Genomic DNA, 24,380 nt, shown 5'->3' on the forward strand with positions numbered 1-24,380 from the left:
TTTTTCCACTTCGTTGATGGCTTCTTTTGCTCTGCAGAAGGTTTTTTGTGTAATGTAGTCCCACTTGTTTATTTTTTATCCTGCTCATTGTGCTTTAGGTATCATATCCAAAAAATCATTACCAAGACCCACAACAAGGAGCTTTTATTCCTATGTTTTCACCTGAGGAGTGTCGTGTTTAGGTCTTAAATTTAAGTTTTTATCCATTTTGAGTTAATTTTTATGAGTGGTGTAAGATAGGGGTCTGTTTTTATTCTTTTACATGTGAATATACAGTTTCCAGCACAATTTATTGAAGAGACTGTCTCTTCTCCATTAAATATTCTTGGCTCCCTTGTCAAATATTAGTTGACTCTATATGCTTGGGTTAATTTCTGGGCTCTCTCTTCTGTTTCAGTGATCTGTCTGTTTCTATGCCAATACCATGTTGTTCTGATGAGTATAGCTTGAAATCAGTAAGTGTGATACCTCCTGCTTTGTTCTTCTTTCTCAGGATTGCTTTAGCTATTTGGGGTCTTTTGTTGTTATATATAAATTTTAGGAGTTTTTTTTTTTCCACTTATATAGAAAATGCCATTGGAATCTTGATAGGCATTGCACTAAATCTACAGATGGCTTTGGGTAGTATGGATATTTGAACACTATTCTTCCAGTCCATGAACACAGGATATTTTTCCATTTATTTGTGTCTTCTTTGATTTCTTTCTTCAGTGTCTTGCAGTTTTCAGTGTAGGGATCTTTCACCTCCTTGGTTAAGTTTATTCCTAAGTATTTCATTGTTTTTGATGCTGTTGTAAGTGAGATCATTTTATTTGTTTTTCAGATAAGTCATTCATGTATAGAAACACTACTGATTTTTGTATGTTAATTTTGTATACTGCAGCTTTACTGAATTCATTGGTTAGAGCTAACAGTTTTTTGGTTGAGTCTAGGATTTTCTGTACATAAAATCATGTCATCTGGGCTTCCCTGGTGGTGCAGTGGTTAAGAATCCGCCTGCCAATGCAGGGGACACAGGTTCCAGCCCTAGTCCAGGAAGATCCCACATGCCGCAGAGCAACTAAGCCTGTGCACTACAACTACTGAGCCTGCACTCTGGAGCCCACGTGCCGCAACTACTGAGCCCACGTGCCGCAACTACTGAAGCCCACGTGCCTAGAGCCCGTACTCCACAACAAGAGAAGCCACTGCCATGAGAAGCCCATGCACTGCAACAAAGAGTAGCCCCTGCTAGCCACAACTAGAGAAAAGCCCGCGTGCAGCAACAAAGACCCAACGCAGCCAAAAATAAAATAAATAAATAAATTTAAAAAATCGTGTCATCTGCAAATAAAGACAATTTTGCTTCTTCCTTTCCAATTCTTTTATTTCTTTTATTTCTTTTTCTTGCCTGATTGTTCTGGCAAGGACTTCTAGTACTATGTTGAATAGGAGTGGTGAGAATGAGTACCCATGTCTTGTTCCTGATCTTAGAGGAAAAGCTTTCAACCTTCCATCATTAAGTATAACATACATACTTATATGTGGGCTTATCATATATGGCCTTTATTATGTTATGTTCCTTCTACACCTTATTGTTAACAGTTTTTATTAACAATGGATGTTGAATTTTGTCAAATAGCTTTTCTGTGTCTATTGAGATGATTATATGATTTTTTTCTTTCATTCTATTAATGTGATGTAGCACATTGATTTTGCATATGTTGAACCATTCTTTCATCCCAGGTATAAATTCTACTTGATCATAGTTAATGATCCTTCACCTCTCTTAAATGTGTCTGCCTTTTATTCACTGTCCTTAATGTCAGCTACCTTGTCTGACTTTTATACATTGTCTTTAATATGAATTTAATACATTATTAAAAGCAAGAATGAAACCACATAGTGCCAGATTTTAACAGTAGTACTAAAGTTAAAAAAGTTGAGACATTTTGGGTCAAAAATGTTTCTGAATCAATCTGTGATAGAGTCAGGTATCAGAGAGGGTTATTCCAAGAGAAATTGCATTTAAAGCACAGGATCAATTGTAATGAAGTTTGTTTAGGTTTTCACACCATTTTGATTTCCCCTTACTATGTAAATTAACTGCTAAATCCAGTCTAGTGTGGCCATTTAAACGGAAGTCCTTAAAAAAAATCTTAAGGTAAGGTAAGATAATCTCTTACTGTATCAAGAATTACGGCATTCAGAATAATTTTTAAAAATTATATACGTCTCTTATTAATGGAAATTACTTTTTAAAAAGCAGGCTGTGGAATTTAATTTTTCAACAATATTCTCCCTATTTACCACTCACATAAAAAGATAATATCAATTTGTTATGGATCATTTACATTGCAAGGCCTTTTGGAAACTCTCTGTCCTCAAGCCTAATAGAAGCAGACCACTTACTCTGGACCACCCATCAGGGCAATACTCCTGGTTTCCTGGGCCCATTTTCTGGATAGGTCAAGGGCTCATCTTTCCCCTTCCGTCTAGTTTTACTACTTTGTCATTAACTTACTTATTTGACTTTCTTTCGTCCGTGGCCAATAACCAGTCTGCATATCATTTGGCTAACAACAGCCAAACAGAAATAAAGGAATAATGGCAAAAGAATGTATATCATACAACAAATATTATTATTATTTTTTTTTATTTTTTTGCAGTACGCGGGCCTCTCACTGTTGTGGCCTCTCCTGTTGCGGAGCACAGGCTCTGGATGCGCAGGCTCAGCAGCCATGGCTCACGGGCCCAGCCGCTCCGCGGCATGTGAGATCTTCCCGGACCGGGTCACGAACCCACGTCCCCTGCCTGCATCGGCAGGCGGACTCTCAACCACTGCGCCACCAGGGAAGCCCCAACAAATATTATTATTGTTGTTTTTTAACTTTTTCAAATTTGATAAGAGGACTTTATTTTATAAAGGACTTTAAGCATATTATTGGGTTAGTTTTTCATAATTATAAATAAATCTGATTTGTTTTACCCTATATAGTATTGAAGTATTACTATAGTTTTCATTTTAAAGAGGAGGAAATTGTGACTCATAGATTATTTAGTGTAAACGTGTAAATCAAGAGTTTCTGAAATAAACTAGCAATCACCAGTATTAGCAATCACCAGTATCCCCAGAGGGTTGTAAAAGTTCAAGGCTGGGGCCACAGATTAGCTGGGAGTGGTCCACCAGCTGTGAGAAGAACACCTAGAGTATAAGAATAATAAAGGAACAAAATTGAAGACATATACTACTAGTGACATCCCTCTTTACTTCATATTATACAGCAATTAGGGATTCAAGAATATGTCCATGGAATCTATAACGTGTTGCAGGAGTGGTGATCTTGAAAATAATGCTTATGGAGAAGCTGGTAGTATATTAGTTCATTACTAACCAGAACTTTTTTTCACTCCTTATTGTCAAGAAGGTGATTAAAATCCGTATGACTAACTTAATGGTGCATTATTTATATATAACCGTCTCTGGGTAATTTCTCTACATCTTTCTTAAAATGAGTAGTCAGTGTCTGACTTCCAGTTTCTTCTTTTTTCTCAGTCAGCTTGGATAGTTCTGCAGAATCAGGCCAGGTCACACTAATGTCCTTTCCTCTTGGGCTTCCCTCAAGAAAGATGTATGTGTTTACTGACTTCTCTCCTTTCCCATCATCCAAGCAATGAGATTAAGAAGGTGATGCACTGCTTTAGAGTAGACAACTGTTGTAAAAACTAGGTATATACTCAGTAAGTATTTACTAAATCACTCTTACATGATGAACATAGTTACTAGGAATATAAAATACCATAAGTCTTTGCCCTATAGGAGTTGGTCTGTAGGAGTTTACATCTAGAAAATTTTGCCACCAGCAGATTTAAAAAGAATGTCCACATTATGTCTTATATTCGAATACTGTCAAAATTGGTTCCTATGTAACATGAAAGTCCGTGAGAGAAGATAACTATAAACTGCATTTTAAAATACAGTTACCAGGTGAATATTTTTGCCATAATTATTACCTGTTCTCTAGGATGAAAGGAAGAGAACAAAGTGAAACTGCATTCATTTTATTTCTTGTTCCCATATATTTACGGACTCTGTGACGTCTTAAATCTTTTCACAACCATACCCACCAAGCTGAATACCAGATTGAGTGAATGATGGGTGGCTTTTAAAGATAAATTTGTACAAAATATCCCTTTCTGTTTTTTCCAGTAGTAGTGGAAGAAGACTAAATACATTTTGACCAGAATCTGTTTTATCTTACTTGAATAACATAGACCTATTTAAAATCAATTGAAGAAGATGCTGTGGTTATGGAAGCATCCTAACCACTGCTGCTACACCAGGGGAGAAGGGAAGAGAGAAGAAATAGTCCATAACAGTGAAGGAAAACTTCTCTGGGGGTGATACATATATATAAAACACTTTCTTCTGTGTAGAAAAGTGGAGAGAGATTGGGAAATTGTTGAAGGCTTTTTTGACTTATGGTGACTCCAGATTAGTGCTCTAAAGTATGGAATGAAAAGTATTCTTTCATCATAAATCTTGAATGTTTTCTGGTGTGGTATTACACCATATTTACTGAGTGAATGAATTGAAAAATGCAGTAATAGTAATTTCAGTTTTTGTCTCATTTTTTCCTAGCATTAATAAGAGCTGTCCTCATTTTGTACAGCTGTAAGTCTGTAAGATAAACAGCGTCCTGGTTATAGAAGGAAGACTTATCCATGTAGATACTAGAACCCGTAGGCAAAATTCTGGCTTGAGTGTACTGTAGCCAGGCAAGAAAACGATACCTGGAAAAGGTTATAGCTACCCCAGAGAGATCTATTCAAGGCAGAAGGTGTCCTGTCAGATTAGATCCTGCAGATTTTTAGGGCACCCTTTCCCCTGTGTGCATTGCCCTGTAGTGTGCTGTCAGATACGACAGCTGAGCCACTGGCAACTGTATAGCTCCCTTTGTCCTCCTGACCCCACTGCTGGACTAAGTGCTAACGTGTGCTCTTGAAGCCCTTTCTGGCAATGTGGGTATTAACTTAAAGAAGCTCATTTCCTTCTGTCATTCTATCCATATTGTTTGGATCATGTTCTTACTATGGTCTACGTTTATGGTTATGAGTTTGGTAGTTTAATAAAACTGGTGTCTTTTTTGATAAATAACAATTATTTTTTGTTCCCAGGTATAATGATAAAGTATAACGAAAATGAAAAAGAAAATCCCAGTTATACTTGGCATTTTTCTCTCTGCTTGCTCATTGAGCTTGTATTCATGTCATAAATGAAAATAATATCCAGTAAGAAATAACCAACAATAACTTGAAGAGAATGCCCATGTAATCTAATAATCTAAATCTTTTGTTGGTCTCTCTGTGACATTTAACCTATCACTTTAATGAAAATAGTTTTAATTGCCTATTTGAACTTCGTGTTGTACGAAGTGACTTACCTACTGGGCTGTGCCTTCTGGAAGTTTATGATAAAATACTTGGAGTACTCCATGTGAGTGGTTTTCAGAAGGTCACATAGATAATAACTTAACAAAAAAATCTATATAAACAGTTAGTGAAATATTTACTGTTTGTAAAAGCGAAGTTTTGGGGTTATGAAGGGATAGAGGCTGCATTACTCATTTCGAATTGGTGATACTGGTAAAAGTAGTCATCTTTTGTTGAATGAGGAAGATGCTTAAGGATTTTACGTCTGAATAATGGGAGTGAATTACCTGGCAAACTGTAAGGCAGGATGGTTCCATTTTCTTCCTAGAGTTTGATATCTAAAAACAAAGTTCTCACTAATCCCAAAGGTTAAAGCACTAACAGTAAAGGTTAAATGATAGAGACAAGGAAGAGGATTATAAATTGGATATGCAGAATAAAGTATGTTAATAAAGAAATCAGTATTCTCAGATTGCTTGAATGAGATTTCAGAGAAACGATGACCCTGATGATTGGGATGGGGAGAGTCAGGAATGGAGGAAAACGGCTGAGCAGCTCCAGCTTTATCAACAGGTCATACGCACAGATGACAGTGCCAGAGCCCTGGCATAGAGAGAGATGATATTGGGGGTAAGAGTGGAAGGCTTCTATAGTAAATAAAATATGACTGCATGCACCCTGTCCAAAGTAGAGCATATTAAGACTAGGAATCCAGAGATGGTGACTGAATAATCCTCACTGTCTGTTACACTGAGCTCCTGGCTCTAGATTGGAACTTAGAGGTCAGTCTAGCCCAATCCCTTTATGTAATGGGTGAAATCCAAAGAAATTGAATGATTTACCTAAATTCCTACAACTAATTACTAACAAAGTTGGAATGAGAAGACAGTCTGCAAGTTTATGTAGTAAAACCCTGTTAAAGTTAATCTTAAAGATGTATAGAAACTTTTTTTCCCTTTAGATAACTAAAATTTTACTGAATGCATGATTCTTATCTCTTTCCTGAAAGTACTTATCCTAGGAAAACCATTTAAGTCAAATTACTTTAATAAAACTTTTTTTCCCTGCTTAGATTTGAGAACGTTCAGCGTCACTGGGAACCCATTTCATGATGATCTGAATTAGTAGGAATATCTCTTCATGGCCAAACATTCTTGTGCTTCTAGAGGATCATAATTGTTTCTAGCACAGACTCACATTCTACCAGAAAAACTCCAAAGAAGGCATTAATTTTTATTTTATATCCAAAATCAAGTTTAAAGAAAAAGATATTTTCGATATTAGAGTGAACCCAATTTAGTTTTTCCTCCTAAGCAGTTACCCAGGAGAAAACGTCAGTATTCATCATCAGTAGTGCCAGTTTAGTGCAGAAAATTCAGCAACGTGAAAATAGAAACAAACACATACAGAAATGTGAGTCTTTGTTCTGTGGATGTTTACTTCTCATGAGCTCTTTGTTTTAATTTATATCTTTCACTTTTAAGGTAAATACAGGTACTTCTCCTTTGTTTTCCCCCCACTGAAATCCTGTTCCATTCTTCACAGCCTTACCTACTTGCTGAATCTTTCTCCAGTTCCATAAGTCAGATTTCGTTGTGTGTTTCTGAACTATTACAACATATTACTTGTGTATATATTTAGCTACTATTTCACTGTATCTTTTAATGTAGTTTATTTCTGAATTTTTTATCTTCCTTATTAGATCGAGAACCACTGGAAGAGAGAGTATCCATTAATCTTTAGTAGGCCTTCAGCAATTTACATGGAATCCTATGGAATTGAATTAAGCACTTCCACTTTTTTTAGGCTTAGTTTTTCTGCTGTAAAGTCCTTTGAACATTACTCTTTCCTGTCTCCTTTCTTGATGGAGCTCTGCCTCTGCCTAATGTATCACAGGAGACTCTCTGTGAGGCAGCTGGCAGAAGAGCCTATTAACTGTCTCCTTTGAGAGGCTGTAGACAGGGTAGCCTGCCAGGAGGCCTCCACAGCCCCTTCACACATGGAAGAGTTTGGTCATGTGTGCCCCACCAGACACACGGCAAGCGCATGTCCTTTCAGGACACAGTCACTGCTCTATGCCTGGAAAACTGCTATAGCCGAGAGAATTCTGATCTCTAGACAGCACACATGAACTTGAGACCCAGTACTTCCCCTTTGTAGTGTATTCTTGGGAAAGTCAATTAATGCTTAAAGTATTGTTAAGAGAATTCAATGAGATAATGCCTGTGCCAGCACATGTAAACTATTAAATACATACAAGACACTTCTAATATTAAACTCCTCAACCGAGGGTTTTACTTATTAGGGAAGACGAATATTTTTCCTGATTCTCACTGAAATCCCAAGTGTAGGGGGGCTCACTCCTTGTAATAAGATATTGCCAAACTAAGATATTTGCTGTACTTTATTAGAATGTCAACAGTCCTATTCTATATGTTTGCCTAAGATAGATCAAGTTAAGCCAATTTAATGTGCTAGAAAATTCATCCATCCTAGGAAATTTTTATACCTCTAAAATCTCTTATTCAATATGAGAAATCATCTTTTTATCATTGATTAGTCATCATTGTAGAAATATGTCAGACTCATCACAAGTACTCACTTTGTATTTTTTAAATTCTAAATGGTAAGCAACATAGCTTTTGTGCTCTAAGCAAAAAGGGAGATAAATTTTCCTGATGCAGATATTTGAAGGTGGAAAGATAGTGTGAACTCACACATGAGGATTTCTCTTAGTATTTTTGAAGAAATAATTTAGACATGGTATCCTGGCACACAAAACATAACCCTTACTTGAAACCTGAAGTTACACGAGAAATAACGTTCTTATTTCATTTTTTTTTTAAAAAAGCTCTTTACATATTTGAAAGCAGCTTTGATATCACCTCAGAATTCTTTTTGTCAGGTTATTAGAACAACTTCACTTAACTTTTTTGTACTACATGTAACATGCCTTTTGTGTCTTCATCCAAATTCTTGCCGAAAATTTTGAAAATGAGAGGATTAAGCATGGAATTCCAAGTCATACTTGATCACTTCCTGACAAATCTCCATCAATCCTTGAATCAAGATTCCATGGCTATCATTGTTCAACTTACAGATCCACTTAGCTATAATTCTGTCTAGCTCACTTCATCTCCATTTCTACCAAGTGATTACAATGATGAGTCAAATGACTTGCTGAAATCTTTTTGTATTTATGACCTTCCTCTGATCTACATTTTTTTGGTATTAAAAAAAAATCTAGTAAGCTTTTTATTAAAGTATGTTGAGAGGTACTCTTCCACTGATCTCTTGCATTCCTACTCATCTTACTGGGTATGTCAAGAATGCAAGGCCCTGACTGATCTTTACCTAGGCCACTTCTCAGGGATGTGTTTGTTGTGAGCAGCTTCTAGAGATAAGGTAGTGTCTCCCTCTCAGACAAAGAGCAGGCTTGCTTACTGCCTGCTATAAAATGGCAGCTTTCCCAAACTCATCGTTCCTCTCCTGAAACACATCCTGCTCTGTGTGCAGGCATCCATCTGGGCTTATCCACAACACCCCCATGCTGTGCTGTGAGTAATAAAGGTCTTCATCTCTGACCCATGAAAAAGTAACAGTCTAACTTATTAGCTTATAAATAGGGTGAAGTACTAGACCAAGCAAAATATAAGACAGAAGAGTACACAAATTATAGAGCTCAAATTATCACAAAGTATACACTCCCATGGTAACCATTTTCCTGACTTATAGATTAGTTTTGGCTGTTCTTGAACTTTGTATAAATGGAATCAAACCTTTATCTCAGAGGGAGACACTACTGAACTATATACTTAAAAATGGTAAAGATGCTAAATTTTATGTATTTTTTTAACCATAATGAAAATGGTTTTTATTTTAAATTAAAGAAAAAGTCAATTCCTTGGCTTACCTCTTCACTTTTTTTTAATTTTTATATTGGAATAGAGTTGATTAACAATGTTGTGTTAGTTTCAGGTGTGCAGCAAAGTGATTCACTTATATATATACGTGTATCTATTCTTTTTCAAATTCTTTTCCCATTTAGGTTATTACAGAGTAGCTGTTCACTTTTTTTTTAATGTTTATTTTTTAAAATTTTATTTATTTTCCTTATTTTTTTGGCTGCATCGGGTCTTAGTTGCCGCACACGGGATCATCCCATGCAGCACACAGAATCTTCATTGAGGCGTGCGGGATCTTTCGTTGTGGCACTCAGTCTCTTGCAGTGCTCGGGCTTCTCTCTAGTCGTGGCGCGTGGGCTCCAGGGCGTGTGGGCTCTGTAGTTTGCGGCACGTAGGCTCTCTTGTTGAGGCGCGCAAGCTCAGTAGTTGTGGCATGAGGGCTTAGTTGCCCCACAGCATGTGGGATCTTAGTTCCCCCACCAGGGACTGAACCCATGTCCCCTGCATTGGAAAGTGGATTCTTTACCACTGGACCACCAGGGAAGTCCCTGTTCACTTTTTATAATGATGTATGTATGCCTTTCTCTCTCTGTCTCTCTCTTTCTCTTTATGGTTATTGCTTTCTAAGTTCTAAAAAATCTTCACCTTTACCAAGATCACAAAGGTATTTCCTATGTTTCCTTCTCAGAGCTTTAAACTTTAGGTCTATAGATCACTTGAAATTAATTTTGTGTAGGTGTGAGGTAGAGATTGGGGTCTGGTTTTCCAAGACAGTTATCGAGTTCTCCCACTACCAGTTCTTTAAAATGGTATATGAATTCTTTACCAGAATTTCCTTTTCCCATTGAATTCCTTTGGTGTCTTATGTAGTATATGAATCGGCCATAAGTAGGTGGGTTTATTTCTCGACTCTGTTCTGTTCCATTGATCTACTTGATTATACTGAAGCCAAAACATACTCCCTTGACTGTAACTTTATAGTAATTCTTAAAATTGGGTAGTCTGTCTCTTCCCAATTGGCCCTTTTTTTCATCATTATTCTCTATTCTAAATCTTCTGCATTTCCATGTAAAAATTTATAAGCAGCTTGTGAAATCAAACCAAAAAGCCTGCTTGGAACTTGGTTGGGATTGCACTTGATCAGTTTGGGGAGAATTGACTCTTAACACTCAATATTAATCTTCCAATCCATGGACTGGGTATATTGTTCCATTTATTTTGCACTTCTTTAATTTCTCAACAGTGTTTTGTAGTTGTCAGTGTAAAAGTGTAACACATCCCTGTCTAAAAGTATTTCTAAGTATTTTGGTTTTTGATGCTGTTATAAAGGATATTCTGATTTCAGACTGTCCCCTCTTTATTCAGCCAGTGCAGTTTAAGGTGAATTATAGACAGTTAAGATAGCCCCAGGTGGATGAAATGATCAAGAGCTCCTTCAGAAATGAACGATCTCTTACAGAGAGAAGGACTACAGAAAGATACCTGTACTGAGACATGTGGTTCATCTAAAGAATCAAGTGTTATTGACAGTGAGCCAGGAAGTCAGAAGAGTTTCTGCTGTACGCTACCTCAGATTTCTGATGAGCAGTTTTAAAATGTGTATATTTTGTTCTCTGATGAGTGAGGATGGCAGTTAGTATTTGACATGAAAGTAGAGACAGAAACAGTCAGTTAGACTTTGCATAAGTAGCAGACATTGGATGGGGAGGGTAGAAGGAAATTTGTGATCTTAGTGTAAGTGTGTTTTATGTGTAAATATGACACAAGGGTGATTCAACATATGAAAATCCAGAAATGTAAGATACCACATTAACAGAATAAACAACAAAAGTCACAGGATCATCTCAACTGATGCAAGAAAAATATTTGACAAAATTCAACACCTTTTCATGATAAAAACACTCAATAAACTAGGAATAAAAAAATTATTTCAATATGATAAAGATCATATGGAAAAAAGCTCAGGGCTAACATCATACTCTGTGGTGAAAACTGAAAGCTTGTACCTCTAAGATCAGGAACAAGTTAAAGGTGCCCACTCTTACGACTTCTATTTAACATAGTACTGGAAATCCTATAACAGCACTCAAAAATCAGTTGTGCTATTATACAATAATAATTAACAATCCTAAAAGGAAATTAAGAAAATCCCATTCACAACAGCATCAAAAAGAATAAATTGTTTAGGAATAAACTTAACTGAGGAAGTGAAAGACTTGAAAGACTTGTACACTGAAATTATAAAACATCGCTGAAAGAACTTGACACGCAAAAAATGGAAAGACATCCTGTGTTTATGAATTGGAAGACTTAATATTGTTAAAATGTTCATACTACTCAATGCAATCTACAGATATGATGCACTCCCTACAAAGTCCCAATGGCGTTTTTTGCAGAAATAGAAAAAAAATTCCTAAACTTCACATGGAACATCAAAGGACCCAGTATAGCCAAACCATACTATTGAGAAAGAAGTAAAAATTTAGAGGCTTCCTACTTCATGATTTCAAAACCTATTACAAAGCTACAGTAATCAAAACAATATGATACCAGCACAAAGACAGACAGATAGACCAGTGGAACCAAATAGAGATCCCAGAAGTAAACCCGAACATATACAGTCAAATGATCTTTGACAAGGCTGCCAAGACTACAGAATGGGAAAGGATAGTCTCTTCAATAAACAGTATTGGGAAAACTGTATATCCACTTGCAATTGAGTGAAGATGGATGCTTATTTTACATGTGTACAAAAGTTAACTGAAAATGGATTAAAGACCTAAATGTAAGATGTGAAACTATAAAACTCCTAGAAGAAATAATAGGGAAAATATAATGGCATTGAAATGGGCAATGATTTCTTGGATATGACACCAAAAGCACAGGCAACTAAAGGAAAAATATACACACATAAATGATACTACATCAAACTTAAAATCTTCTGCACAACAAAGGAAGCAGTCAACAGTGAAAAAGCAACCTACAGCACAGGGGAGAAAAAATTTGCAAATCATATCAGATATGCGGTTAATATCCAGAATATATAAAGAATGCCTGTAACTCAATAACAAAAACCCAAATATCTCAATTAAAAAATGGGCAAAGGACTTAAATATACATTTTTCTAAAGAGATAAACAAATAGCCAACAAGCCTATGAAAAGATGCTCAGTATCACTAATCATCAGGAAAATGCAAATCAAAACCACAAAGAGATATTACGTCACACCCACTGGGATGGTCACTATCAAAAAACAAGACAGGGGCTTCCCTGGTGGCGCAGTGGTTGAGAGTCTGCCTGCCGATGCAGGGGACATGGGTTCGAGCCCTGGTCTGGGAAAATCCCACATGCCACAGAGCAACTAGGCCGTGAGCCACAACTACTGAGCCTGCGCGTCTGGAGCCTGTGCTCCGCAACAAGAGAGGCTGCAATAGTGAGAGGCCCGCGCACTGCGATGAAGAGTGGCCCCCGCTTGCCACAACTAGAGAAAGCCCTCACACAGAAACGAAGACCCAACACAGCAAAAATAAATAAAATAAATTAATAAAAAACAAGACAACCCAGAAAATAATGGGTGTTGGCAAGGATGTGGAGAATTTGAATGCCTTGTGCACTGTTGGTAAATTGGGACAGCCACTATGGAAAAGAGCATGGAGATTCTTCAAAAAATTAAAAATAGAACTCCAGTAATGATCCACCAATTCAACTTCTCTATATATATCCAAAAGAATGGAACAGGAACTTGAAGAGATATTTGCACACCTACATGCATTGCAGCATTATTCACAATAGTCCAGAGGTGGAAACAGCCTACATGTCCATCATTGGGTGACTGGATTAAGGAAATGTGCCATGTACATACAGTGGAATATTCTTCAGCCTTAAAGAAAGAAGAAAATCCTGTCAAAATCTGCAACATGGATGAACCTTGACGACATTATGTTAGGTGAAATAAGCCAATCACAAAAAGACAAATACTGTATAATTCCACTTTATATGAGGTATCTAAAGTAATCAAACTCATAGAGAAAATAGGATGGTGGTTGCCACGGGCTGTTTGGAGGCGGAAACAGAGTTGGTCATTAGGTACATAGAGTTTCAGTCATGCAAGATGAGAAGGTTCTAAAGCTCTGTTGTACAATATTGTGAATATAGTTAACAATATTATACTATACGCTTAGAATTACGAGGATAAATTTGAGTTTTTTTGCCACAACTTTCTAAAATGTGAAAAAGGTGACTCTGTTTTTTTCTGATTTTTCCTTAATACTGACATTCCAAACTTTTTGCTGCAATGTGTTCTTTAAAAGTATATTTTAAAGTAATAATTTTTATTTTGATAGAAAGTTCCATAACTTGTGAATGTATTTCTGATCAAAACCTTTGCATAAATTCTGACCATATCCAACAAAAATGCGTAGATGTGAAGATATAAATATATGTTTATAATTATTTTAGATAACAAGATTATGTAATAGGTCTTAATAAAGTAGTCACTGATATCATTGATTTGGGGAATATAATGTCTCTAAAATATCTAGCCTATGATAAATTCAATTTCTAAAAATATTGCTAGCTTTTATAAACATTTTTCCCTTATTAAATGTAAACGTACTTTTGGATTTGTCTTTTTATCCCACATCTCTTTAAAAATCTAAGGAAGCTTGAATTGATGCCTTTTTCTTTTTCTCTGCATTTTTCCTGTACTAGATAGAGACATCAAAATAAGCATTCCATTGAATTTTTTATTTAGAAAAAATTCCATTGTAGCATCTAAGTATTTAAAGGGTATTCCAGGAGCCAGCATCTTTATACACCTGATCTTCCTGTCCATTCGTTATATTTTATATCAAAGGCAGCTTTGAGGGGCATAAGAAGCCACAAATAGAAAAGTAAGTCGTTTGGCCTGAAAGCAGGGAGAGACAGACTGTGGAATTTCTTTGTCTTGGTGGCAGGACGGTGCGTTGTGGCTTGGGAGGATGGCGGGGGATTTGTGATCTCGCTCTATTATGTTTTTGTGTGTAACTATGTGTGTCAGCCTTAGGACACAAAATTAATTGGTGAATCTACCTTTTCAGCTTCCTTTTTTAGCATTAAAAAGTAGCACTATTGAGCCCTCATGCAAAAAACACACAGTGAAAAGTAAAATCTTGGTTCAAAGTAGCCAAAGCAATCATAAGAACCTTTGAATGAAAGGGCCTACAGCTATGTGGAATACTGAGTAATATCTTAAACCAAGAGTCAGCAAACTTTTTCTATAAAGGGCCAGATAGTAAAATGTTTAGGCATCAGTTTCTTGTCACAACTCTGGCATCATAGCTTGAAAGCATCTGTAGATAGTATGTAAATGAATGAGTGTGGTGGTTTTCCAATAAAACTTTATTTACAAAAACAGGCAGTGGGCTGACTTTGGCCTCTAGGCCATAGTTTGCAGACACTTGCCTTAGAATTTCAATTATATCACCAAAATCACCACCTTAAGAATAAAAGTCAGGTTGATATAGTTCCCTCCCCCACAATATGAAAAAGCTGATTATCTCCAAAGTACTTTCTGGAAACTGACATTCTGATGGTTTGGGAAAGTTGACTCTGGCATCTGTCCTGGCAGACCACATAATGTCTAGCAAGATTATAGCTGGTGCCCCTTGAACCAGCAAGTTAAAAATACTGTGAAATGCGCTCTTTTATTTCACAGAACTGTTATCATGACCGTCAGGGAGTTATGTTCTCGGAGATCATCTACAAAGGAGAAATGCAAAAGGTCCCGGTACTCTGCAGTGCTGGCAGAGCATGGCTATTAGGAAACCTCACCTGAAAAGACTAATGTCATGTATTAATCTAAACTGGGAAAACCACACACTCAGCTCTGCCTTTGGCCCAGCCGAACTACATTACTTTAGGTAGCAAGCTGTTCATAAGGTGCGTCTTTAAAAAGAGCATGACGGTATCAGAAAAGCCAGTATATTCTTGGGGTCACTTTCAGTTTTTCAGTGTTTCATGTTTCTCATCTTTCCCCACAAACTGACCCATGTCTAGCTTTAGTACAGTCTTTTCAGATCTAATGCTTTTGTCTTTTTTTTTGGAGGGGGGGGAGGTGGATAATTCTTAGTATAAGCCCTCATCACCTCGATTAACAACTCGCATGTTCTCCCGGCTAATCTCTCTTTCTGTGAAATCCATCTCTCCTAAGTATAACCTACAGGTACCAGTCAGTATTCTCTGCTTCAGTGTTTGATGGATCCTTTCTTCTTCAAGAACTTGTTTTGGCTTACCTCCTACTATATAAAACCTATTCTGTGTCTCATTGGGTAAAAGTTGAATCAGCATTCATTGTTTATGATTATCATATAGATTTTTTCCCCTTATTTTTGATGGGCTGGCTTAAAGTTTATTTTTGTTTTAAATAAGAACTCTGAACAATGACATAAATGGAGCCCCCATAATAGCTCTCTATAATTGTTGCTTTGATTACGATCCTATTTTAAATGTTTAAGTGAATACAACTAAACCAAACTTCTCAGGAATAAATTGATAACCTAAAACACAAGGGTAATGAATTATACATTTTATATATCACTAGGGACTAGTATCTCTTAGTTTAATAACCTTTGAAGTTGTTTGAAGATAAATTAAGATCTCTACATGATTCAATGACAAGAAATCATTAGTGGTATGGCCCTGATGATCCCTTTTCTCAAATGACAAATTGATAAATTAGTATTCTTGTTTACATAATAACCTCTCCGAGTTTGTTTAATATGATCAGGTCCTCAGAGTCCCATTAATACTGAAAGAACGGGTAGGATCAGATTTTCACAGCACAGAGTAAGAAATCTTTGAGAAAGAGCTGCTGAGAATAAAATGGTCTTTTATCCTCTTACTAAAAGTTGGCTGCAAACAAAATAAAGCACTTCTATTCATTATTTCCTAATTGTTCCAGACATTTATATATATATATGTGTGTGTGTGTGTGTATATATATATATATTATCTTTTTAATTCTCAAGGTCTTCTAATATCGATACTGTTTTATCCATAAGGAATCGTTGAGTGCCAATACGGGATATATATCAAAAAACTCAGGGCTTGTATTCGTTCACTTAATTGGAAACTCTAGAGGGAAATCACTCTTGAGGCAGTATGTGATCCAGTGGATCAAACATGTCACCAAAAAGTATTCTTTTTCCTTTACTCTTTCTGCTTTCCATAGTGATAGCTTCATCCCAAGACTGCCAGTCTTTGTGGTGCTACATGCTGTCCTGTACACTTCCACTTGCAGAGAATGCTTCTTTCCTGGTACTTCTCTCAAAAAAAAAAAAAAAAAAAGTTTATTTCACGCTTTAAAGTATCTCCTTGTATCTCAGTGGCCTAAATTAAACTATGTGCCTATCCCCGAGTCAGTCACTGGGAAATGGACTCCATTGATTGGGTTAAGCGAATCTAGGATCACCTTTATTGTTGAGGTGAGGTAAATACTTTCTAAAATGGGAGAAGGGCAGTCTCCTAAAGGAAATTGAGGTGAATGAGGGAAAATTGATGTGCGACAAACAACCAGTCCCTGCTACAACTCTTCCTTATTTTATATGCAAAATAACTTCAACAAAAATAATGATAAGTTGTAGTGTTTATTGTGTGTACCATGTGCTAGGCATATGCTTAGTGCTTTAGATACATTTTAGTCTTCAAAACCATCTTGAGAAATAAAAGGAATTAATCCTTACGGGTTTTTTTTTTTTTTTTTTTTTTTTTGCGGTACGCGGGCCTCTCACTGTTGTGGCCTCTCCCGTTGCGGAGCACAGGCTCCGGACGCGCAGGCTCAGCGGCCATGGCCCACGGGCCCAGCCGCCCCGCGGCATGTGGGATCCTCCCGGACCGGGGCACGAACCCGTGTCCCCTGCATCGGCAGGCGGACTCCCAACCACTGCACCACCAGGGAAGCCCAATCCTTATGTTTTAAAGAAGTTTAGAGAGATTGAACAACTTACCCCGGGTCACATAGCTAATCATGTACCCGAAAGTGGGGTCCGGCTGCTCACCGCTCAAAAGCCAATAAAGAGGCCAGGTTAGGGGAAAGGAAAGTTTGCTTTATTTTGGATGCTGGCAACCAGGGTGGAGGCGGGGGTGGACACCTGTCCAAAGGCCGACTTCCTCCACCCGCCGCCCCAACAATCAGGGGGCAAGAGCTTTTATAGGCAGAGGGAGGGAGCTACATGCAAAAACAATTCAGTCAGCTCTGACAGTCATCCTGAAATTGGTCATCGGTAGTCTGACAGTGTCATCTTGATTGTCCTAGGTACAGTTAATCTTCAGTTCCAGGCTCTTTGAGGCCAATTCTCAGAATTGCGGCAGCTTATGTCATGGCCACAGCCTAGCCATCATGTAGTTAACTTCTTCCACCTGGTGGCGGTTTCAGTATCTGTAGGACAGCTCACAGGATAAGGCTCAGAATATTATCTACAGCCCTTAAGGAGGAACTAAAGGTCCTCGACTATGCTTAATGACTAAACTATTATTATTTGGTCTCCTTTGACTGTTTTCCTCTGTTTCTGCATTTTCTCACTTCTCTGATTAAACATATTCTTTAGCTAAAGTTTTTCCACAGACAAAAGGCAGGCTGAGGACATGGGGCGAGGCAAGGACCATAGGGCCTGCTCCATTTCAATCAGACCTAGATCAGCACGACTTCAATTTCCATGTTCCTTTCACCATGTAATGCTGTCTCGTTAGTAAACTAAAAGTTGGCTATAAAAACATTCTAAGAATTGTCTTAGAAATTCATCACTGGTGAAGAATTCTAGAAAATAATCCATCCTGTCTTGGTTTAATGTGCCATACAGAAATAAGCTTTGGTAAGACAGAGTTACAAAGGGGGAGTTATTATCTTGTTTTACCCAGTTATGAACACCACCATCTTATTGCAGTGGTCAGGTTGGGCTACTCCAGCCACACACATACACACATGCATATGCAAACATGTATACACATGTGCTGCACATATGATTATTGTATGTATCACACATTCTAAGAGAGGTTCTTTAAACTGCCACAATGAAAATGGCAAAAGAATGAGTTCAAAGAAACAGACACTATCTTCTACAGTAACCTCACAGTGAATACTAAAGATCATATCATCTGATGTCAGTCTGCAGTTCTTCTTCACTAAATGATAATAATCAGGTACAGTCCCCACAGAAATGTTTCTGGCCCAGTCTGAATTATTTTCTTGGTATCCTAGCTTTAGTCTCATAGTCTGTCCTTTGGATAGTTTAATTTTTGCTTCAGGGTCCTTAATGGCTACACTCACCCAATGCTAATTATTTAATTTTTTTCCTGAAGACCTTGCTTCTCAACAGTGTTCTGCAGGAAGCTGACTAGGGCTGTGGAATGGTGCAGCTCTGCTACTTTACTTAAGATCACTGTGTCTGTGGCATGAATAACTATAAATGGGAAATAAATCTAAAATTTACTTTAATGATTTAGTGATTTTAAGCAAGAAATTTCTCTAAGGTAGAAATAGTCTTGGATTAACTAAGAGACAATCAGATACCCTTTGTCTGTATCTTTGGCTGTGTCACAGTATTCTGATAGCTGTATCTAACTCTACCTTCCTAGTACTTTTTTTTTTTTTTTTTTTTTTTTTGGCGGTATGCGGGCCTCTCACTGTTGTGGCCTCTCCCGTTGCGGAGCCCAGGCTTAGCGGCCATGGCTCACAGGCCCAGCCGCTCCGTGGCATATGGGATCTTCCCGGACCGGGGCACGAACCCGTGTCCCCTGCATCGGCAGGCGGACTCTCAACCACTGCGCCACTAGGGAAGCCCTACCTTCCTAATACTTTATTGACTTGGCATCACTTTTCAGCCAATTTTTAATTCTATTTAAGTGTTGTCTTTTCTTTGTTTATTAATCTAGTGTGCATTTGTTCATTTACAGTCTTATCTATTAAGGATTGCTTCTTTGCAAATTATTTTTTTAAATGATGCAGTTTGTAAGGCAGTGGTGTTACAGAAGCATCTATCAAGATGAGCTCAGAGTCTTAAATGTACTAAGTTTTATTGTTGGAATCTAAAGAATTTTATGGCATCTGTCAGGTGCCATTGATAAGTGATGTAATGTCATCCTTTTCTAAACATTATTTTAACATTGAACAAGTACTTGAAAAGCATAGTTCTAACCATTGGAGAGAAGCTAAGGAAGAAATGTTTAAAATTAATAAAAAATTTCATGGGTAGCTTGTTTTCATGCTTTTTGAGGTATTATTACGTGCTAGACATCCTGTGGTGGGCACTGAAATTAGCATGCTGAACAACAGAAGCGCAGTTGTCTTCACAGGGTTTACAGGCTGGGACGGGGATTGGGGGTATGAAGAGGATTATGTGAAAGACTAGTTTAAAAAGAGCAGGAGGCAGAAGGAAAAGTGCTGAATGAGAGCTAGTTTTGGAAAGAAATAATATTAGGATTCCGCAGAACACTGGGGTTATGTCATATGATGCTTTAATCAAATTGCAGAAAAGATTTTTTCATTTGAAAGTTATTCCGTAGCTTAGAAAAAATCTTATGTGGTTTCAAGACCAGAAGGGTGCACTTTTTCAAAACTAGGCCAATGTATATCTAACAAAATAACTAATATATGTGAATATTGGTCCAGGAAGTAACTTGAACTAAATATTGATTTCAAGTCCATTTTAATAGACATTTTTTGAACGTATTAAAGTTGAGAAATTAGTAGTAATTTTGCTGTTTACTGTTGCATTTAGGTGTTTTTGTTTTTGTTTCAGAAAATTAAGTCAAGCTTGATAGAAGCTATTTCAGTAATGTTCATAGTAATAAATTTGATATTCTCTTTAAAAGAACAGGAAAAAAAGTAACTTATCTGACACCATTAAGATTATTTTTAAAGCATATAGCTTAGTGATTTTGCAAATAGTCCACCTAAATTTCTGTAATACTGATTTGTGAATAGGAGAAGAGATTAGAAAAAGAACTTTCTAAGGAGAGTTAGGCAGTTGTTTATTTTCTAGGTATTCTCATTAAAGAAAAAGCCATTAAGTCTTCATCTCTAGAGTTGTTCTATTTAAGGAGGCCTAGATCCCTGGTGAAGAGGATGAAAAACATCAGGAAATGACAATTAAAATGTTAATCCCTCTTGCGAAATTCTGGCTTAATATCGGAGGGCCTAATAGAAAGAGAAAGTAGGGATGACTGTTTTTAGAGAACATTCATTCTAATATACTTTAACTTGGTTTTGTTTTGTTTTGTTTAATAATGCAATACATTACACTATACATTAACAAGGAAATTGTTTAATGCCATGCTGTTAGTGAATGCAGTCTAAGGCTACCCTATTTAACATGGTTGTCACTGGCCATATGTGGCTCCTGAGCTCTTGAAATTTTGAAATGTATCTAGTGCTTCTAAGAAACTGAATTTTGAATTTCATTTAATTTTAATTGATTTAAATTTTAAAATTTAATTTCCAGTAACATGATTCAATTATTAGAAAAGGTTAAGTATGTTTGGAACAACCTAGGTATGTGAATCTACTTTTTTAACTGTAAATTTGATGAAATCTAAATACAGATCGAATACTTCAGATGGAAATTTGCATCTAAATTGAGATGTCCCATACATGTAAAATACACAACATATTTTAAAGACTTAGGATGATAAAATGTAAAATATGTCCACAATAATTTTGTAATGATGCATGTTGATTTAATAATATTTTATATATATTGGGCTAAAGAAAAAACATACTATTTCAGCCACTTTCAACTTTTTATTGTTGTTACTTTTTAAAATGTGGCTACCGGTATACTTAAAATTACTATGTGGCTTGCATTACATTTTTTTGGACCATGCTGTTTTATGGAGTTTCTCTAAGTCATCACTGGAATTCATTTGATGCACAAAAATGCAATCTGACTCAGCAACTAAATCATATCAAAATCATAGTTTTCTTTTTTTTTTCCTGTCTGACTCTACTATTAGTGATGGTGTTGTTAATCATTTACTCTTTTTTTTTTTTTTTTTTAATCATTTACTCTTTTAACTCATAATAATTGTAATCTTTTATTTGGTATTAGAGAAAATAAGATTTCTTAGAACATTTTATCCAGGCAAATTGGTGAGAAATTGTGACAGAGGAAAGTCTGTCTTTGTATGACTTTGGTTATTATTATGTGTTGGGTAATATACAGTGTGAAGCACTTAAAGTACTTAAACTGCATCTAAGAAAATTCATGGTGTCTGCTTTCTAATAAGATGTGTTCTTTTCATATTTTCTTTTATCCTCACCTTAAATGAAATGGGCAAAAAGTATGGTTAAATGTGTAATGCTTTTTGTTCTTTCAGGTATCTCTAATAGGTGATAAATATGACTTTCATCATGATCTTGTCTCATTGTTCATCTGTCAATTCTTCTAGGAGGTGATTTCCTCTCCTTTCTGAGAAAGAAGAAGGATGAAATAAAACTCAAACAATTAGTGAAATTTTCATTAGATGCTGCTTCTGGTATGGCCTATCTTGAGAGTAAAAACTGTATACACAGGTAAGGAGAATATTTTTTAAACATTTTCCAGTTTTATTAATAGGGTATTAGAAAACTGATATACTTGCTATCATAAAGCAGTGAATTTCTTTCACAAAACGTATTTTCTTGTTGGTTTTCATATTTTGTGTGAAAGCATTCTTTGACAGTTGCTTACTTAGTTTACAGAAACACTTGTTTTCTGTCTTCCTGGGGTAAGTATACCTCATTAGACAATGACTTACTAATTAAAATTTGTTTTATTATAATCATTAATAGCATAGTGATAAGATATACCACAAGTTAGTCATAGAAGCAGCTACAAACTTGTAGCCAAATAAGATTGTTTCATGTGTTACTTATTCTCCTTTTTCAAAGAAATTACTTATAAAGTTACAGAAAATCCTACTAGTAAAACAATTCATGACAGTGAATTTGGCCAAGGGTAAAAGATTTGAGCACACTAGTTATTTCAAAGGAGATTTTAGCAAACTTTCTCTAATTATATCAAGACCATCAACTTGGTTTTAATGCTTTATAGATTGTGGTTTTAGCTGCTTGTAGCTGAAAGTAATCTTTTTTTGCTAAGTGTGAATACAAATTAAGATCTCTTGCAGAATTCATGTCAGATCCTAAATATGGCTAAGTGTATATAAGCAAAATAAAGTGGGGGATTTGGTGTAGTTTTTATTTGCTTGAAACAGCACATGATACTGTGTACTGTGGGGAGGGTTCATTGTCAGATTGAACCATTGTGAACTTTAAGCTGGTTGGTTATTGAGGTATATTTTTCTCTCATGTGCTTCATTATGCAGCCTTTGACTTCATATTCTTGTGAGGTTGTACAACATAGAATTGCAGCAGAACAAAGTTATATGCACCTTAAATATACATTTATTTGATCTCAATGAATATTTTTTACTTAATTCCCCCCAAAAAATTTTGCTTAGTGTTCAGTTTTATTCTGAAACTAAAATTATGGCTTATGTTTCAAATATAGTTCAACAGTCACATGTGTTTTAAAATACATTTCAATAGGGATACTATTTTTCTGGAAATTAAAACAACTAAAACTAAGCTACTATCATATTCCTGTTTTACTTTCTATGAATATAGACTGTATTTACTTTCAATGATTGTAGATCAAATCACATTGTAATGTATATTTGTGAAGACTAAAACAATTGATTTTGGACAAGAATTGCATTATCACTAATTTCATTACTTCATGTTAAAAGTAACAATTAAGGATTTTGCCGTTTATTTAGAGAAAACCTATAATTTTGATTGCTCAGGTGTTAAAGCTACTTTGGGTATCACATTCTCTACTGCAGTTTTTATCGTGTCTCAGATTTTTTTTTTTAACTCAGACTATTTATAGCTTTAAGCCATAATAAATACACATTCTAGAAACTGTTTTAATGTCAGTTACCAGTAGCAGTCTTTAATTTCTGGTGTGTTGTGGTTGAGGGAACTGTTGTTTCAATTTCTTGCTGCCTTTAGTGATTGCTTTTCTTGCAAATGGATGATTGTATTTTTTTAAGTGCCTCTATCATGAGAATTGAAACCATTCTAAATTGCCGATGGCAGTTATAAAAATTTATCCCACTTACAGAATCATAACATTATCTGCTGTAATTTTATCTTCCCATTTTGGTTTTTAAGAATTTTCATGCATTTCCAAATTTTTGAAAGTCAACCCGCGCTTGACCACATATCCTAGAAGATTGTACATAGTCCTGTACTATTTGCCTGGGGGTAAGGTTTCTGATTGAACATCTTGAACAATGTTGGTGAGAGCAGGTTTGACAAATGGGTTTCAGTGCCAACTTTCAGTGATGGGTAGTGGCTGTCTGTGTTGTGCATTGAGAAGGATTCCAGGATCAGTGACAAAGAGTCCAGTGATCGATTAGTCACATCTGTCAGGGTGCTGACAGGCATTAACACAAAAACCCCAAATTTGTCATCTGTCACATAGAATATTTTCTTTTTGTCTTTATTTTCATAAATACATTTTTGATACGATTTTCCTTACTAACTATATTATAACAACAATATAATATTTTTCTATAATCACTTCCACTGATACCTTCTAAACTATTTGCTATTCTTATTTCTCTTGTTAATCATGATTACTGGATGAATTTTATGATACCTCTAGCCAGTGATCTTTTGTTCCTCTTCAAACTTAACATAAATGTTCTTTTGGATGAATTCAATTTTTTTCTCTTCTTTTTTGGTACCTCACCAATACAGGACTCTATATTGAGAAAGTAAATCATTCTTTGTGTTGAATTTTTTATGGAAGTGACTTGTGCTACAGAACTCTGTTCCTCTGTGTCATTCTGTGGAACTATTTTGTGGTAGCAGTAGTAATTGCAGTGGAGTTTTAATTGATTTATATTTACTAGATATACTCAAGACATGTTATATGTTTTTTTCTCCTAAGAAATATCATATATATATTTATGTAGCATAAATATAACATAAATATATAAATACTATATATGTATATAGTATACACTGCAGTGAAAAGT

At 36.0% G+C, this 24,380-nt stretch overlaps 1 protein-coding gene across 11 annotated transcripts in view; it reads left to right on the top strand.

Moving 5' to 3' along the window:
* Positions 1-24,380, top strand: part of FER (FER tyrosine kinase) — a 466,879-nt gene that overhangs the window by 333,341 nt on the left and 109,158 nt on the right. For all 11 annotated transcript variants that reach the window (XM_019940802.3, XM_033853080.2, XM_073802380.1 and 8 more), the window contains one exon: positions 21,741-21,864. In XM_019940802.3, coding sequence (XP_019796361.1) covers positions 21,741-21,864 — 124 coding nt within the window. The remainder of the gene's footprint in view (positions 1-21,740; positions 21,865-24,380) is intronic.

Source organism: Tursiops truncatus, chromosome 3, assembly GCF_011762595.2.
Source record: "Tursiops truncatus isolate mTurTru1 chromosome 3, mTurTru1.mat.Y, whole genome shotgun sequence".
NCBI classification, from domain to species: domain Eukaryota; kingdom Metazoa; phylum Chordata; class Mammalia; order Artiodactyla; family Delphinidae; genus Tursiops; species Tursiops truncatus.